The following is a 17,422-nucleotide window of genomic DNA, read 5'->3' as shown; positions in this document are numbered from 1 at the left end:
TCTATTTTTCAAGTTTCTTTTATTTAAGATGCACGGGGACAAGGTATTAAAATTGTCCACACGAGGAATTACTTCTAGAGAACAGCCAAGTCCCACAGACATTACATATTCCGTCCTTGACATGAACATGTAGAATCTCAACTAAATCAGACCCACTCTTACTGTTATCCAAGTGCTTGACAGGTTGATGCCATCTCAGAGAAGCCGCGCTAATTTAAATTCCTCTAATGGCTGGGTATTTACATCCCCAAGCCCATCTCCCCCACAGCTATCTTTATTCTTTTGCACCTATCTCTTTCTGGCTTGCACTTTCCTTTGCATAGTAAACATTCTCAGGATAGACCCAGTTTTCCATTTTCATATATTTTTCCTCTCAGTGGTCTGCTGTTGTGATCTGTGTCACCCTGGAAGAAAAAAGAGAGAGAGGGTGAGAAGACCCTTGTGGGCCAGAGCTGGGAATTCTGACATCTTTGACCCCTTCTTGCTAGAAAGACAGTGCCCTCAGGTTCCTGGGCTGCTTCTGCACAAGTTTCCTTCCTTGTAATGGACACCACTGGGTCATACCTGGCTCATTCTCTGCTAGGTTGTGAGGGTTTAGGGACACCTTCTTTGGGCCTGGCATGCCCAGGTAGGTCTGAACTCTAGTCGGGCCATTGAGAGGGCCAGAGTGCGATGCCCTGGGATGCAATGCTCACCATGCACTTGTCTGCAATGTCTCATGAGGGGCCAAGAGGCTTCTTTTGCCAACTTGATGTGTCTTCCCAAGAAAGAAAAGCTACTACTCCTCACATCCCACAAATGGATTTTAAAAATTAGCAAGATTTCCTTATGGAGATTATGGAACACTTGCTCCCAGCAGGGCCCTTCACACCCACCCCCCACACCTGTCCCACCAGCTTTGTCTCCCACCCTGTCCAGCACTCTGACCTCATCCTGAGCCCCTCTTCTCCAGTCATGCTGTACTCTTGTGCGCATCCCACCTCTGCACTTTTGCATGTGTTGGGCCTTCTATCTGGAATTCCCTTCTTTCCCTCTCTACCTGGTGAGGGATCCATTTTATTTATTCTTTTTAATTTCGATTCTGTTATTTTTACTTTTCATTTTTGTTTATTTTAATTACTATCTGAGATGAATACTTTTATGAAATACACTGACCATGCACTTGGATGTCATGGCAGCATCCAATTGCTCTCGAAATTTCTAAACGCTTCCTCTCAGTTTCTGCAGTGGGGACCAGCCACTGAGTGGTGCTGCTCTAGACTCTCATACGGGTCATGTCCTCCATGGAGCTGCTCCCTAGCCACCTCAGGTCGAACCAGTCGTTCCTCCCCTGGAATCCCCTCCTGTGAGAAGCAAACACTGCAGAACAGTCGCTCACAGCCTTGTGGTGATTGCTGTGTGTGTCTGCCTCTCCACTGGATTCTGAGCTCCATGAGGCGGGATGTCGTTTCTTATTCATCTCTGTATCCCAGAGTACAGGCCTAGTCCATATTCAGGGCTTGGTCAGTATTTGTGATTGAAGATAATGCCACTTTGGAAAACTAAATTCCTGTGGGATTTTGGCTTAGTGCTAACCCATGTACTAGTTTGCTTGCAATATCTCATGGCCACAATGGCATATCTGTGACTGATAAGGGGAAAATGGGGTAAAAGAGTGAGGATGGACCAGGACACAGAGAGCAGACCCCAGGGGCTCTGCCTCTGGGCACTGTTGGCAGGACTGTAACCCAATGACACGAAGACAGAGCAGTTGGACCAGGGCCAGCAGACCCCAGGAATAAACAGTCACCAAGCTGGGGCAGGGGATCTGCTTTACAAGGTGCCTAATCCGGGAGGCTAAGACTTAGCAGGCAGAAGGAGCTGAAATGCCTCCTGAGTCTGGGTGGTGCAGGAGGCCTAAGGAGTAACCCCCACCAAGGGGGGAGCTCAAAAGAAGGGACCCCTTTGAGGGTTTTGCCCTGAAGGGAGGGGGTTACATGTTAATTGTAGGACTCATCCAGAGGCAAGCCTCTGGTTTCCTTAACTTCCTGAGCTAACCATTATTTAAGAATTAGAGAATTAAAAAGAAGATTCTGTGTCCTATTTTTTGCTCCCTCCCTAAGCAAATGGTGAGAAAAGTCTCAGCTTGAATTCAAAGGTCAATGGGGTTATCACTTCTGGCTAAAACCCAAACTGACCCGGTCCTGAGAGATAGAGAGCTGTGAGTGGGGGACCTTACCCTCACCAAGGGCTGACTCAACCGGATGCTCGAACATGAGGCCAGAAAAAAATTCCCAGAATCCGTGGAGGTTGAACATCAGCATGTGGCACTGAGACTCCAAACCCCTGCCCCTCCCAACCTAAACCAAGTCCTTGATCATGAGTTGTCCCGGTTCATCCTAATCAGACGGTAACCTTATCAATCTCCACAGCAATTAAAATAAAGGACAGCCTGCCTTTCCATAACACAGGGCTTGCGTGACCATGGGCGTCACTGAACTTCCCTGAGCTCATTTTCCTCACCTGGCAAACGCAGATATTTATACCTACCTCAATGGTATAAATTAGAGTGAAAAACATTTACCAGATGTCTGGCTCTTGTGAAAGTAGAAGAAACCTGCATTCCCTGGCTCCTGTTTCTGTAAGGGGAGATTTCTGCTACAGCACTGGTTCTCAAACTTGCCCATATGTCAGAATCACCTGGAGGGCTGGTTAAACCTCAAATGCAGGGCCCACCCCCAGAGCTTCTGCTTCAGTAGGTCTGGCGTGGAGCCCAAGAATTCGCATTTCTAACAACTTCCCAGGTGATGCTGAGGTGGCTGCTGGTCCAAAGGACCACATTTTGGGAACCACTGCTCTAGAATAATGTTCTTTGCTTCTCACCTTTCCCTTGCTCCTCTCATGGGAAGAGGAGTGGTTTATCCTGTGCTTGGAAGAAGGAACCAGGAAGGCAGGGATGAACCCCATCTGGTCTCCTTTTGGATCTACCTGCAGGGTCGATGAGCTCTGGTCATTCCTGCCCTTGGAGTAGGGGCTGCTCCCCAGGGAGCAGGGCTGTGGTTGTTCAGTTCTGCAGGTACTTTTAATTCTGGGGTGAAGTACAAGGATGCTCATGGTGGACACCCATGAATTCTCAATCTAGAATTGTATCATAATAAAACTAGCATTGTGACTTTTATGTGTTTGTCTCCTGTATTTCTTCTCAATTGGTTCTGGATTAAGGAAAATAATAAAAGACTATTAAAAAAATTTCCCCTAAAATCCCACTGGCGCTCAGTGCTCAAGAAATGGTAGCTGTGATGATGATGATTTCCTTGATGTTAGAAACCTAAATTCAGCCAGCATTGATGAAATCCTCAGGGATGATACTGTGGGGGATATGAAAGATGAATGCACACCACCTATAAGCTTGCAAATGTCCCTACAGTTCTCCAGTGAAAACAAGCATGTACTGAGCACCTATCTGCCAGGCCTAGTGTGAAGGGGCAGCAGACGCGGAACCTGCCTCCCAAGAGCTTCCACTCAGATGGGGGGAGCATCACGACCACCAGCACCTGTGACACAAGTGGACGGCATCACACCTGAGAGTGCTGAGGGAGTGTTGCGGCTGAAGGGACAGGGGAGGCTTTGGGATCCCCGTTGCATAAGGTCGGGGCATGGCAGACAGGAAGCAGAGAAGTTGGAAAGAGCAAAGCAAGAGCAGGGGAGGTGAACTTGGAGCATAGAGTCCACACCTACCGGCTGTGAGCTGGAACACGTGGCACCTCACTCCTCAGAAAGGGTTTTGGAGGTGCCTGTCTTGGACACCTGGATGATCTCCACAGAGGTGATGCCTTTGCCAGCCACGCGGTGTCTGGTGCGCAGCTTGTTCAGGGCGGTCTCCGCCATGCCGGCCCGCTCCTCGGCGTCATCCAGCTCATGTACCGTCTTCCTATAGCGAGCCAAGGTCTGGTTGGCCTGCTCCTCCTGTGACAAAGGCACAGTGGAAAATGGGGCATAAACCTGGCTTCTTCTGGCTAAACGTGCATTGTTTTCAGTTCTACATGGACATCTTAAAGAGTCCAGTCTTTCTGTAAGGCTTATTAGGAAACACAGCAGTCCTGGGTCGGGGCATCCTCCAGGTCACCATGGACACCTACCTTCAACGCTTTTAGCTGATTGTTTTTGGCTTTGACGTCCATATTTCTAAATAAAATGTGCTCTGTTGCGGCTTCTATAATGTGTGGTTTTAGGCATTAGCTATTGGTACCCCACCATGGAAGATGTGGATTTGGAGCTTTCTTGAGCCCCTGTCACACATTTCGCACCCCCTCATCTTCCCAAGAGAGTAATAGTGTCATTTTGGTTAGAACCGTATTTCCTGTAAACCTGGCCTTTATTGAGCCTTTTGGGAACAGTGTTAGGTGCGTGGGTGGATGATGGAGTCAACATGGTGGTCCCAGAACTGGCAGCAAATGACAGCAGAGTCAAATATCTATATCCTGGGTGGGGGATGATGGTGGCGGCAGGTGGGCGTGCGGTCTAGGGTTGAGACTTGAAGCTGCCATTTGCTAACCATGTGACTTTGACTGAAATAACATAAGTACCCTACTCTGGGCTGTTTCCTCACCTGTGAAATAGATTAAGAGTATCAGCCTTCCTGCCTTGTGTCAAGGGGATCAAAAAAGGGAAGGTCCTGGTGTTTAACCTTCTGACCAAGAGGGAGAGGCCACAAGGGGCAGTGGAAGCAGGACGGAGGCACCCGAGACCTTCCCTGGCTTTAGATCCCACCGAAGTAGGTGTTTTAGTTAGCATGGGTGTTCTCGGGATATTTTCATTTTTTACACGTTCTTATCTCCAGTGTGTCATGTCTAGTCCACTCCCCATGTGACAGCGAGGATGAAGTGCTGTGGACAGGAAGCCATCTTTTGGCCAAGACTTGAGTCCTCTCCTGTGGTTCATTCTAACCAAGGCTGGAAACCTGGGCTGGGAAGGGGGGAGAATTGGGGCCACGTGGTGGGCACCCACCGCCTCCTCGATCTGCCGCTTGTAGACCTTCAGCTTGTTCTGCAGCTTCTCCACCAGCTCCTGCATGCGCTGGTTGGTCTTGTGGTCCTCCTCCGTCTGGAAGACCAGCTCTTTGAGGCGCCGCTCATTCTTCCGCAGCGTCTTGACCGTTTCCACGTGCTGTTTCTGCTCCCCGTCCAGCTCCGTCTCCAGTTCTTTGATCTGGGGGCGGAGGAGAGGAATGCGGCTGGGGGAACGCAGGTTTTTGAACTTCAGAGCTCAGTGGCCTTGGGCAGGGGTGTTGCGGTGTCCACTTCCTGCCCAGAGGTGAGCCCTGCCCAGGAGGGTTGGGTGGGCTCAGCCTTTCACCAGCAGGTGGTCAGATGCCTTGAGCCTCAAGTTTCCTCCTCTGGAAAATGGGGGAGGCAGGGGTGGGACAAGGTGACCGACCCCCTGGGCCCTTCCAGCTCTGACATTCCATGAGGTGAAGACGGAGGCTCGTTTTAAGTAATAAGAGAGGAATAATGTTGGAAACAGAGACTGGGAACAGAGACAGAGGAAGAATGTGGGGAACCACTCTGCTTGGGGGCTAAGGACACTCTGTGGGGAAGGTGACAGGGAGAGGAGGAGGAGAGGAGACCGTTGTAGAAATAGATTAGAGGCCCAGCTCCTCATCAGATGCTTGGCACTTTTGGGGGGAAAAGACCCCCTTCCCATCTCCTTTTTCCCTCTGGTTCAGTGCCGCCCTCACCCTGGCTTCCAGCTTCATGATTGTGCGTTTCCCTCCCTTGAGAGCCAGCTGCTCAGCCTCCTCCATCTTGGCCTGCAAGTCCTTGATGGTGACCTCGTAGTTCTTCTTGATTTTCTCCAGGTGCATGCAGTGGTCCTGCTCTTGCCGGAGTTCCTCGGCCATGCGGGCAGCCTGGGGTGGGGGGGCGGGTGGAAGCACTGGAGCTGGAGCTGGGCTCCCATCCAGGCTCCTAGTGCCTTTGAGAGACGAGGGTCCTTGTCTCCCAGCCTCTGGGACACCAAGCGGTGGACAAGAGGACCTTGGCTGACATGCTGCTGGGGTGTGGTAGAGGGGGTGTCCCATGCTCCCACATCCCTCCGAGTGACGGGAGGAGGCAGGCGCCTGTGCTCAGACCCAGGCTGCCCAATCCCATGGACCCGCCAGCCGGCGCTCTCCAGCCAGACTCTGCTGTCTCCTCCATGAGGGGCACAGCACAGAGAGCAGGAAAAACACAGGTCTGAGTAGAAAGTCCAAGGTCTGCACCCAGCCCCAGTCATTTAACCCACTTGTTCTTGTGTAAAATATTCATGGAGGGCTTACAGCGTGCCGGGTACCAGTCTATGATCTCAGAACACAGCACCAAATAAGACCAACAATGTTCCTGAGCTCCTGGCATTTCAGTCAAGCCTAAGGAGCTTGACGATAAAATCTGTATTTCCTCATCTTTAAAGTGGGGCCCGTAGCATCCACCACTGAGCACCCAAAGGGATACTAGGGTGAAAACACTTGAAGGCCTCCCTTGCTGACCTCCAGCCCTGAACCCCTGGGCACGGCACCCATCTTCCTTTCACTAACCCTCCCCTTAAGGCTGGTTCAAGGCTCCTCTCCTTGCCAAAATACCTGCCCAGATGAGCCCACTTCAACGGCTCCTTTGGTCTGTGTCCCCAGGCCTCATGCTCTAATCTCTTGGCTTTTCAGAAACCAAAGGAGGCGGCCTTCCCTGCCTAGGGTGGCCTGGTCGCCGGCAGGGGGCCTGGCTGGGGTGGGAGTAGGGTGCCCAGGCCCCTCCCGGCTGCAGCAGGCCGTGCACGCACTTACGTCTGTCGTGGCTTTCTTGGCCCTCTCGTCGACCGAGCGGAACTCACTGATGAGCTCCTCATGCTCGTTGGAGATGCGCTGGACATCAGACTCCAGCTTACGCTTGACCACAAGGAGGCTTTGGTTCTGGAGGAGGAAACGAAGACATTGCCATGAGCCCAGAGTCTGCACAGCCCTTCCTGTGTCCAGGAAAAGCCACCCTCTCCCAGACCCCCAGCAAGAAATGGCCCTGGGCCCCCTGCTTGGGGTGAAGGTCTCTATCCTGCATTCTTCTCTGAGTTTTAGATTAGAATTTGCATCACACGGAGCCTGGGAAGAACATCATTTAGGCCTGGGGTGGGTGGTATCTCTAGTACAATCCTGAACTTGCAGCTGGGAAGACCAGGTTCAAGCCCTAGTGCTTCTGCCTGTGTGTCTCCTTTTTACCCCTGGGATTGGTCTTTTTATCTCTAAAGTGGGGTTGTAATCCCTATATGTCCCATGTACATTTTTTTCTTTCGGTGAATTCGCATGAGATGGTGAGTAAGGATGAAGCCGTGCTGGTAAAGGACTGCATTGTGAGCGGCAGGAAGCACCTGCATCACCGCTGGGGTCCCTGGTGTTGACCATGGGTGAGCCACTCAACTCTCGGCCACAGTTTTTCATGTGTACCACGAATGTCGGACTTTGGAATATTCTAGATCCCTTCCAGTTCTGAAGTTCTATCTTCAGGACACTGGGCGGGGTGGGGGGATGGGGGGTGGTAACGGTTGTCCTTAAAATTGGCTAAATCATCAGAATTTCATGAGGAGTTTCTAAAAGTTAAATTCCCGTGGGTCCCACTACAGACTCACTGGATCAGAATCTCCAGGGGGGAGTCGTGGGAGTCTATCTTGAAAAGCTCTGCACTGAAAAATGGTTAAGATGGTACATTTTATGTTATGGGTTTTTTTGTTTGTTTTCTAACCACAACAGAAAGAAAGCTCTGCAGGTGCATTCTGAGGATCTGCCGAGTGGGCCTTTGAGGGGAGCCCATGAGGTTTGGGCGCCGCCCTGGCCTCACCCCAGCACCCCGAGTGGGAGTCCACATGGCCGGTAGCTGCCCCCACCTGGACGTTGAGCTCGTTGTGCCGCTCGGTGACCTCCACCACCTCCTGCTCCAGCAGCTTGCGGGAGCGCTCGCTGCCCTCCAGGGCCGAGCGCACCTCGTCCATCTCAGTCTGCAGCAGGCTCAGGCGCCGTTCCTGCAGGTTGTACTGTTCCCGCAGCTCCTCGTGCTGCCGGGCGTCTTCGTCCATCTGGATCTGCAGGTCCTGGCAGACGAGAGACCCTGGCCTGAGCCCTTCTCCCACAGCCAGGGGTTGCCCAGGCCTGAGGGTGCTATGACCTTCCTGGACCAGGCTCAGCGGGGAGCTGGGGTGAAGGTGGGGAGGTGCAGGCCACAGGGGAAGAGAGTGCAAAGTGCAGCCCTGCCCTGGGGAGTTCAGGGTCTGGTTGATGCAGGGCCCAGGTGTCTGGAGGATCTGTCCAGCCTGGTCAGCATGAGGTCAAGGATTTCCTGATGACGAGGACCTGGTGTTTCCAGCAGGGTCTTCTCAAGGAGGCCTTCCTCAGTGACCTTTGACAATTACACCCTGCCCTGGCTAATTCCCGTCTCCCTTCTCCTGTCTTTCTCCATAGCACTTCTCACAATTTTTTTTTTTTTTTTTTTGCTGTACGTGGGCCTCTCACTGTTGTGGCCTCTCCCATTGCGGAGCACAGGCTCTGGACGTGCAGGCTTAGCAGCCATGGCTCACGGGCCTAGCTGCTTCGCGGCATGTGGGATCTTCCCGGACCGGGGCACGAACCCGTGTCCCCTGCATCGGGAGGCGGACTCTCAACCACTGCGCCACCAGGGAAGCCCTCTCACCATTTTTAATACTACAGTTTTATTTATTTGTTGCTTATTATTTGTCTGCAGGGAAGTTTGTTTGTTTTATCCATTCTTGTACCCCTAGCACCTAATACAGTGCCTGGCCAGGGCAGGGCTCCAGTAAACACATGTTGAATGCGTGGGTCCAGCTATGCATGTGCTACAGACCAGGCTGATGACAGCAAGTGATAAAGCAGGCCTTCAACTCTAGTTAAGATGAGTGGTCGGTATATGGGTGTTCGTTATGTTCTTTATTTTTCTGTGTCTGTAATCATTTCTAATAAGTCAAAAATGATTTTAAAAAGCAAGACAGGCCCAAATTCCTGATTCCCTCCTTCCCTCTTTCCAGTGGTCCAGGATACGGATCTTGGTAGTTGGGGTCTCTCATTTATACAGTCCCCAAGTCTCCTGCTCCCTAGACTGCCAGCCACCCCACGTTCTCGCTCTTGTGCCTTTATCCTGGCTGGACAGGCATGTCATTAGCTCCCAGTGAGCCTGCAGGCTCGGGGATGGCTGGCTTTGTGATTAGTTCTTCCTGCTTCCAGATTTGCTACCTTGATTTGCTGTTGCAGCCTTTTCAGCGTCTTCACAAGTTCGCTGTTGTTCTTGTTGGCGTGGTCCAGCTGGATTTCCATCTCATTCAGGTCTGTCTCCATCTTCTTCTTGAGCCGAAGTGCCTCTGCCCGGCCCTTGGCCTCCGCCTCCAGGCTGGCCTGCAAGGATTCGATGGCCCTCTGGTGGTTCTTCCTGCAAGTCCAAGCAGAGAAGGCCTTGGCGTACTGGGCCCACTGTTCAGGATGTGCTAAACCTCTCTAGATAAGAAATCTCAGCAATAATGTGGATACGGCCAGCATGCTGTGAGATTAAACTGTATCTCCTCTTAAAGTCTTTAAGTGGGGGAGCATCATGCTTTGGGAAAAGGAATGGAAGGTCGATGTTAACCATGTGTCTTTGTGATCTCAATTCATTTAATATGCAAAACAGCCTGGCAAGGAAACTGAGGCTCCAACATGATGAAAAACACGCCAAAGATCACTCTTTAGTCCACAATGGAGTCAATTCAAGGCCAGATGTTAAGGTCTCCGCTGTTTGTTTTCATTATAAAATGTGAGCTTTGGCTATACAGGTCAGAATCTCTCTTTTCAAAGCAACAGTTAAGTGACCAAAGAAAAAATAGATAAATTGGACTTCATCAAAATTTAAGACTTTTGTGCTTCAAAGGATATTATCAATAAAGTGAAAAGACAACCCACAGAATGGGAGAAAATATTTGCAAATCATATATCTGATAAGAGTCTAGTATCCAGAATAAATAAAGAACTCTTAAAATCAACAATAAAAAGATAAATAACCCAGTTTTTGGGAAAGAACTTGAATGGGCATTTCTCCAAATCAGACATATAGCTGGTCAATAAGCACATAAAAGATGCTCAGCATCATTAGCCATCGTGGAAATGCAATTCACGTCCACCAGGATGGCTATAATCAAATGGCTACTCTAAGTACTTCATATAAATGGGATCATACAGAATTTGTCTTCTTGTGACTGACTTATTTCACTTAGCATAATGTCCTCAAGGTTCATTCATGTTATAGCATGTGTCAGAATCTCCTTCCTTTTTAAGGCTGAATAATATTCCACTGTATGGATGGACCACATTTTGTGTATCCATTCATCACTGGGCATTTTGGTTGCTTCCCCATTTTTGCTATTATGAATAATGCTGCAATGAACTTGGGTTCACAGATATCTCTTTGAGACCCTGATTTTAATTCTTCTGGGTATATACTCAGAAGTGGAATTGCTGGATCATATGGTAATTCTATTTAAAAAAATTTGAGGAATCTCCATACTGTTTTCCACAGCAGCTGTACCATTATATTACATTCCCACCAACAGTGTACAAGGGTTCCAATTTCTCCACATCCTTGCCAACACTTGTTATTTTCTGTGTTTTGGATAGTAGCTATCCTAATGGAAGAGAGGTGGTATCTTGTAGTTTTGATTTGTATTTCCCTAATGACTAATGATACTGAGCATCTTTCCATGTACTTGTTGGCCATTTGTGTATCTTCTTTGGAGAAATGTCTATTTGAGTCCTTTACCCATTTTTTTTTAAAAAAATATTTTATTGAAGTACAGTTGATTTACAGTGTTGTGTTAATTCTGCTGTACAGCAAAGTGATTCAGTAATACATATATATACATTCTTTTTCATGTTCTTTTCCATTATGGTTTATTACAGGATATTGACTATAGTTCCCTGTGCTATACAGTAGGACCTTGTTGTTTATCCATTCTATATGTTTGCATCTGCTAATATCAAACTCTCAATCCATCTCTCCCCCACCTCCCCTCCGCCTTGGCAACCACAAGTCTGTTATCTATGTCTCTGAGTCTATTTCTGTTTCGTAAATAAGTTCATTTGTATATTTCAGATTCCACATGTAAGTGATATCATGTGGTATTTGTCTTTCGCCTTATGATTTACTTCACTACCCATTTTTGAATTGGGTTATTATCTCATGGGGTTTTGTGATGAATCACTAAAGTACTATATTTCTAAGTGCACACCAGAGAGTGCCATATTAGTATGAGGTACCATCATTATTCCCATTTCACAGATGAGGAAACAGGTTCAGAGAGGCTCACCTAAATTGCCCAAGCTCACACATGACTGGTATGTGGCAGAGACCCAGGTTTCTGGACTCTGCTCCATCATGCTACCTAGACTCAGTCTCCTGTCCCATCAGCCTCATACCTCGTAGCTTCAAATTCCTCTTCTTTCTCGTGGATTCTCCGGTCAATATCAGCTTTCACCTGAGCCAGTTCCAGCTGAATTCGAATCACCTTGCTCTCTTCAACCTGCCAGGAATATAAACATCAGTCTTCCTGGCCCAGCAGGTGTGTGGTCCCTGGCCAAGTTCCAGCCCCCAATGTGATGACCACATGGTTACCTCCAGGGAAGACTCAGCTTCCTCCAGGGCCACCTGGAGTTCTTCCTTCTCAACCTCCAATTTTTTCTTCATTTTCTGCAGCTCATGTATACTCCGTCCTCCCTCACCCAGCTGATCAATCAGTTCCTTTATCTCCTCTGAGAAAGGAATATTCTTGTTAACAAGAAGCAATATTCTTGTTAACAAGAAGAATATTTTGTTAACAAGAAGCATGAGGACTATCGGCTTCCTGGGGTAATGGCATGTGACACAATTATTCCTCTATCTTTTCTCACCTGCATCAGGAGCTGATAGGGGGTGGTAGGCAGGGACCCTCAGCAGCACTTGATCATAACCCCCCCCTCCTCTTTTCCTTCCTCTCCTAGTCCAGTCAACCTATATCTGGTTCAGCTCTTCCTCCCCAGTCTTTAACTTGTATTTACTTTATGCCCAAGTCCTTCAGTACTTACACTTCTGAAATTAAGAAAGCAGAGAGAGGCCTTAAACAGTTGACTCTCAAGATTATCTCCTGTAAGCAGAGAGCTCCTCTGGGAGTGACTCATAGGACCTTGGGCAGCTTTGGGGACAATCAAGGACCATCTTTTTCTACCTTCCATTGCAGTGATGCTACATCAACCCCCCCGCCCCCACCAGGACTCAAATACAACCCTGGGGAGGAAGCAGGGTGGGGCAGCCCAGATTGAGGAAACCCTGCACTGGCTGAGTTTTCATTTCTGCTGCTCAGCAGAACAGGGGCCCCAAAACAGTTCTTCAAAAATGGAAAAAAGTGACATCTCTTGAACACTGAGTTTGTGTTTAGGAAAACCACAGAAACAAATAATACAAATTTCATGTGGCAAGATTAGATAACCAACACTTTTCAAGCAATATCCAACAGAATGAAATTCCAGCCTGAGACTCCTATATGTAAGAAACACATATGCATACACATATTATTTACATATGGTAGATGGAAGGGCTCAATATCTAAAATCTCCTGAGCCCTTATTTGACTAGCTACTCTACCGAGCGAAGACTTAAGACATTTTTATCTTATTTCATTATCTCAACAGCCTTACACGGAAGGCAGTATTATTTCCCCATTTTACAGATGAGGCACAGAAGAACCAGGTAACTCACCTGCCTGAAGTTATACTGCGGAATGCCCACATGCTTTGACCAAGTGCTTGCCAGCCAGTCAGCAAACACTGATTGTGCACCTACTATGCGCTGGGTGCTCAGACCCATGACGGCGGGGGGGGGGTCCGGCTGTGTCCTCGTCCCTGCAGGCCCGTCCACCTGCCCCCAGACTCACCCTGCAGGGTCTTGTTCTCCTTCTTCACCGACTCCAGGTGCTCCAGGCACTCCTCGTAGACGGTCTTGATCTTGAAGCTCTCGGTCATGTACATGCGGCACTCCTTCTGGGAGGTGTCCACCTCCACCTGCAGCTCCTCGCACTTCTGCTGCCACTCAGCCAGCATCTTGTCAAAGACCCGCTGCTTCTTGTCCAGGGCTGCGGCCGCGGCGTTGGCCTGGGGTGAGGAGGGGATGGTGTCAGGGGTCTGCCTTTCCTGTGCCTTTCCCCTCCTTCTGCCCCCTCCCTTCCTTCCCTCTACCTCTCCAGTAACTCTGGTGACCCCAGACTTCTTCGAATGGGGATAGAATTCAACATTTGTGGCACAAGCACAGAATAAGGAGTCCAGAAATTATGTTTCGGTTCCAAAACATCTACTACTAGATGTGTGACCTTGGGCCGCCCACCTTATCTTCCCAGGTGAGGGTTTTCTCAGGTGTAAAAGGAGGGATCTGGGCCACAACAACCTTCCCAGATTTATGATGTTCACCTAACTCCCCATAACGTATTTCTCTATAACATACTAATATATATCATTGCCCAACTCAGAGATGGGTGGGTATTATTTTTCTTGTTCATCAAAGCTCATTATTCTTAGATATTATTCTCACAGCCCTTCCATCTTTTTCATAACTCCCCGCAACTGTGTATTTGCTGCTGCACAATATTAGACGTTGTAAATTTCTGCTTAATTTCTTCTTTTTTTTTTTTCTGCTTAACTTCTTAATTTGGAGGGAGCAAAAACCTTGGGGTTTTAGGACTTTTTCCCCCCAAAGCCTCTCACATGGCTATGACCTTATCTGGACCAAGACTGGGTTGGTGTGTGCCAGTGGAAATCTTATTTAATTTTGCTAAAGACTGGCGAATCAGTCTGAACTAGGGATGCAAACAGGAATATTTAGCCACACAAAGTGTGTGGAACATGGTTTGCAGAAGAGGAAGGGGAACAGGGGCAATAGGTTCCTGGACTTCCCGGGACTGAGTTTTATCCTTGTCACGTACCTATTTAAATAGTGGCTGGTTGAGTTAAGATCTCAGAATCATGAGCATGTTGACACATGTTCAAGCAGTGAACAGTGGGCCTGACTGCAAACCCTGTTCTCCACCCTCTTGGGCCACCTGTTCCTTCTTGCTAACCCAACATGTGACAGTCTCATCCAGCTTCCCGTGGGCTGTTGGGCCCAGCAAATGGTCAGCCTTGGAGCATTTGGCCCTCTGACCTTCTCCAAGTCGATGGTGAGGTCCTCAACTTCTGCGTGGAGTCTCTGTTTGTTTTTCTCGAGGGAGGCGGCTCGGGCCTGGGCGGCTTCAGCCGTCTCTTCTGCCTCCTGGAGCCTGGCGGCCAGTTTTCTCCTGTGGATGAGAGCAAGAGAGGCCATCAAGGAAACATAGGCACCCAGGGGCAGGGGAGCCCAGCATGGCGCTGAGCTCTGGTGTCACAATGGAGAAGATGCAGATAAAAACGGGGGTGTTTGGCACAGAGCAACCAGTGTCCAGTCATCCATTCCACAAATATTCATTGTTTCTACTCAGTGCCAAGTCCTATTCTAGGCATTAGGGAAATAGCAGTGAATAAAACAGACTAAGATCCCTGCCCTCAAAACTTCTGTTCTAGAGGGGGGACAGAAAACACAACAAAGTGACATAAGCACTATGGGAAAATAAAGCAGGGAGGGGACACATGTGCAAAGGCCAGGACCCTGTGGGTGTCTGGGGAAGAGGTTCCAGGCAGAGAGAGGGGAGGGTTTGAAATTGAGGTTTAGCTCGGAGTGAGAGCCTGGGGTGGGACCAGGCAGCCCCCACAGCTCTCAATAGAAAATATTAGAAAAGGGCTGGAGGGCAGGAGGTGGAGCTGCAGGAAGGCAGGTGTAGGCTCAGTGAATAAAGAGTGCCAGATAAAGATTGATGTCAGCTGGAAGGCACTGCGCTATGCTGTCACCACAAATTCCAGTGGATGGAAGGCACCAGTGGCAGGCTGGGGTTCCCTCCCCGCCTGGCACCAGGGGCTCACGTGCAGGCCTTCCCTGGGTGCCCTGGCCCACGGGCACCCACGCCAGCCTCTTGTGCAAGAGGGCAGCTCGGAGCCATGTTCATGTGTCCACTCTTGTTTCCTCAGGCCCGTCAAGCAGAGCGTTTGTGTCTCTAGTTTGTGAAGGAAGAAAGTTCAAAGGACTTGAGGGCATTCGCCACAGAGCTGGGGAACTGGCCGAGGGGGGACCTCTGCCACGGAGCGTGGCCCGTGTCCTCTCAGCATCACCGAGGGGCCTCACCCCAGTCCCACCAGGCCCATGGAAGCTTCCTGAGCACTTCAGAGGCAGAGAAGCCCTGCCTGGAGGCAGATCCCGCCCCCCCACCATCCTGACTTCCCTGCAGGGAGCCTGAGCATTTCTGGGCAGAAGATGTAGGTAAGAGAGCCCTTGAAGAGGGAAGCTGAAAGCAGTGGGGCACGCAGTGCGTGACCTGGTGAGGGCACGAAGTGGGCTCCCTGTCCTGACACTCGTCCCCCCTTTAAGAGGGGCCCCTGAACTGCCCTCTCCTGGGTGTGGCCCTGGCGTCAGCTGTGGCTGTGGTGCTCAGGCCCCCACCTCGCACCCACCCGCCAACCCGCTGGCCTTCCCGGCCCTTCTGGCGCAGGGTGACGCTCACTTGGTCTCCTCCAGCTCCTCGGTCCTCTGGATGGCGTCCGTCTCATACTTGGTCCTCCAGGTGGTCACCTCGGTGTTGAGTTTGGACACAAGGCGCTGCAGCTCCGACTTGCCTCCCTGCTCCTCCTCCAGCTGCTCCTTCAGCAGGTCCAGGTCGTGCTTGGTGTTGGCAAGACTCACCACGGCCGTGCTGCGGGACTGCGGTGACCAGACCAGCCTGTCAGGGCCCCCCAGCTCTGTGGCACCCAGGGCCATCACTTAGAGATACACGACGTTGGATCAACAGTACAGCGGGGTAAAGGCAGGGCAGGGGGCGGTGGGGGGAGACACAGGAGTCTACAACCCAAACCACCAGGGTTTAACTTTCCTTGATTTCTTCCAATTACTATCCACAAGGATACGTAATTCCGTTAATTTCATTTGGTCGCACATATAGCGTACTCTGGTTTTGTTGTTAACTCTTTTACTTGCAGTGGAATCAAATATTTTTCATGTTCCTTCTACATCTTCATAACATATGACTTTTTTCAAGGAGGCAGCTCTGTCACCCCCTACCTCACCCCCAAACCAACCTTGGACTCTTCATCCAGCTGCCTCTTGTAATCGTCCACCTGTGATGTCAGGGACGTCTTTATCCTCAGGATCTGATTAAGCCGGCTCTGGGATTCTTCATATTCCCGGCTCAGTTCACTGTTTTCAGCTGGGCGAGAAGGGAACGGAAGAAGCGTTGGGTGGAGAACTAGCTCCCCCGCCAGATCCTAAGCCTTGCTCCCAAAGTGCCCATCAGTATAGTGGCTCGGCCAGCTGAGCTGGAATGGGGAGCAGGGCGACCACCGCATCAGCTGCCCAAATCTAGTGGGCCCAGGAGGGGAGCAAGTGCCCAAGGGTCGCCACCATCCAGGTGATTTGCATGGGATAAGCGGCTTCAGATAGCGAAGCCCCTGGCAGGAGATACAGCAAAGAAGTTTGGAGAAAACAGTCGTTTACTTTGAAAAAAAAAGCATTTGTCACGGTCCCAGAACCTACACTCCTGTCATTTGTAGACTGCTCTCCGGAGCCAGAGGCCAGGAGAAGGTGCATGAGCCAGAGAACCAGCAAGGGTTCCCAGTTCTGCCCTGTATCTTCGGTTTTGTGACCATGGGCACGTCACTTCACCTCACTGAGTTTCACTCTTCTTATCCATCAAATGGGGATACTGATTTTAAAAAGTATTCAGAATGTGGAAAGTAAGGCCAAAGGAGGTTGTCTGGTGTCAAACGAGAGTGTTGTCTAACTGGTGCGCCTCAGGAGCGTTAACTTCTCGAAGGAAATGCACCTTTGCTTGACTTAACTGTTGACCCCTCTTTAGAGCCCAGACTCTGCGAAGTCAGACGTTAACTTGCATATTGATGAGTTGCAAATTAGTTTTGACCTAGAGATGCAGAGAATTTCTTCTGGTAGAAAAAACCCCAAATCAAACCTAGAGGTTGCAGTATTATTGCCGCATAGGACATGAACCAGTTTTGCATCTAACTCAGCAGAGTTACTGAAACATTCCTTTCCCGACTGGCTGTGTAAATCTCGGCCCTCTCAGGTGCTTTTCAAAGGCAGTTTTCCCATTTTTCTGGTTCCCTCATTAGTGACACGTGTTCGCTTTACGTTAGTAGGCAGGTCATGTTTGAAAATGTTTGAAAATTGTGTTTTGTCGGTATTACTGCTCCTCCTGCTGATCTCACGGGGTGGCTGAGAGAACTGATAGGAAAATGTTTTGGACAGTGTTCCCTGTTTTACACTGTAAAGACGTTACTTGGAGCACTCAGTGG

At 49.8% G+C, this 17,422-nt stretch overlaps 1 protein-coding gene across 1 annotated transcript in view; it reads right to left on the bottom strand.

The window, feature by feature from the left end:
* Nucleotides 1–17,422, bottom strand: part of LOC137206664 (myosin-16) — a 59,185-nt gene continuing 41,763 nt past the window's right edge. The window contains exons 32-44 of the mRNA XM_067705581.1: nt 16,193–16,320; nt 15,622–15,818; nt 14,196–14,328; nt 12,937–13,153; nt 11,643–11,779; nt 11,447–11,550; nt 9,239–9,431; nt 7,882–8,085; nt 6,794–6,919; nt 5,717–5,887; nt 4,987–5,187; nt 3,718–3,945; nt 1–404 (exon numbers count right to left, since the gene is read on the bottom strand). Coding sequence (XP_067561682.1) covers nt 3,745–3,945; nt 4,987–5,187; nt 5,717–5,887; nt 6,794–6,919; nt 7,882–8,085; nt 9,239–9,431; nt 11,447–11,550; nt 11,643–11,779; nt 12,937–13,153; nt 14,196–14,328; nt 15,622–15,818; nt 16,193–16,320 — 2,012 coding nt within the window. The 3' untranslated portion in view covers nt 1–404; nt 3,718–3,744. The remainder of the gene's footprint in view (nt 405–3,717; nt 3,946–4,986; nt 5,188–5,716; nt 5,888–6,793; nt 6,920–7,881; nt 8,086–9,238; nt 9,432–11,446; nt 11,551–11,642; nt 11,780–12,936; nt 13,154–14,195; nt 14,329–15,621; nt 15,819–16,192; nt 16,321–17,422) is intronic.

The sequence above is a fragment of the Pseudorca crassidens genome, chromosome 15, assembly GCF_039906515.1.
Source record: "Pseudorca crassidens isolate mPseCra1 chromosome 15, mPseCra1.hap1, whole genome shotgun sequence".
Taxonomy (NCBI): domain Eukaryota; kingdom Metazoa; phylum Chordata; class Mammalia; order Artiodactyla; family Delphinidae; genus Pseudorca; species Pseudorca crassidens.
Note: the sequence above shows the minus strand (reverse complement) of the source record. Positions and strands in the feature narration are given on the sequence as shown.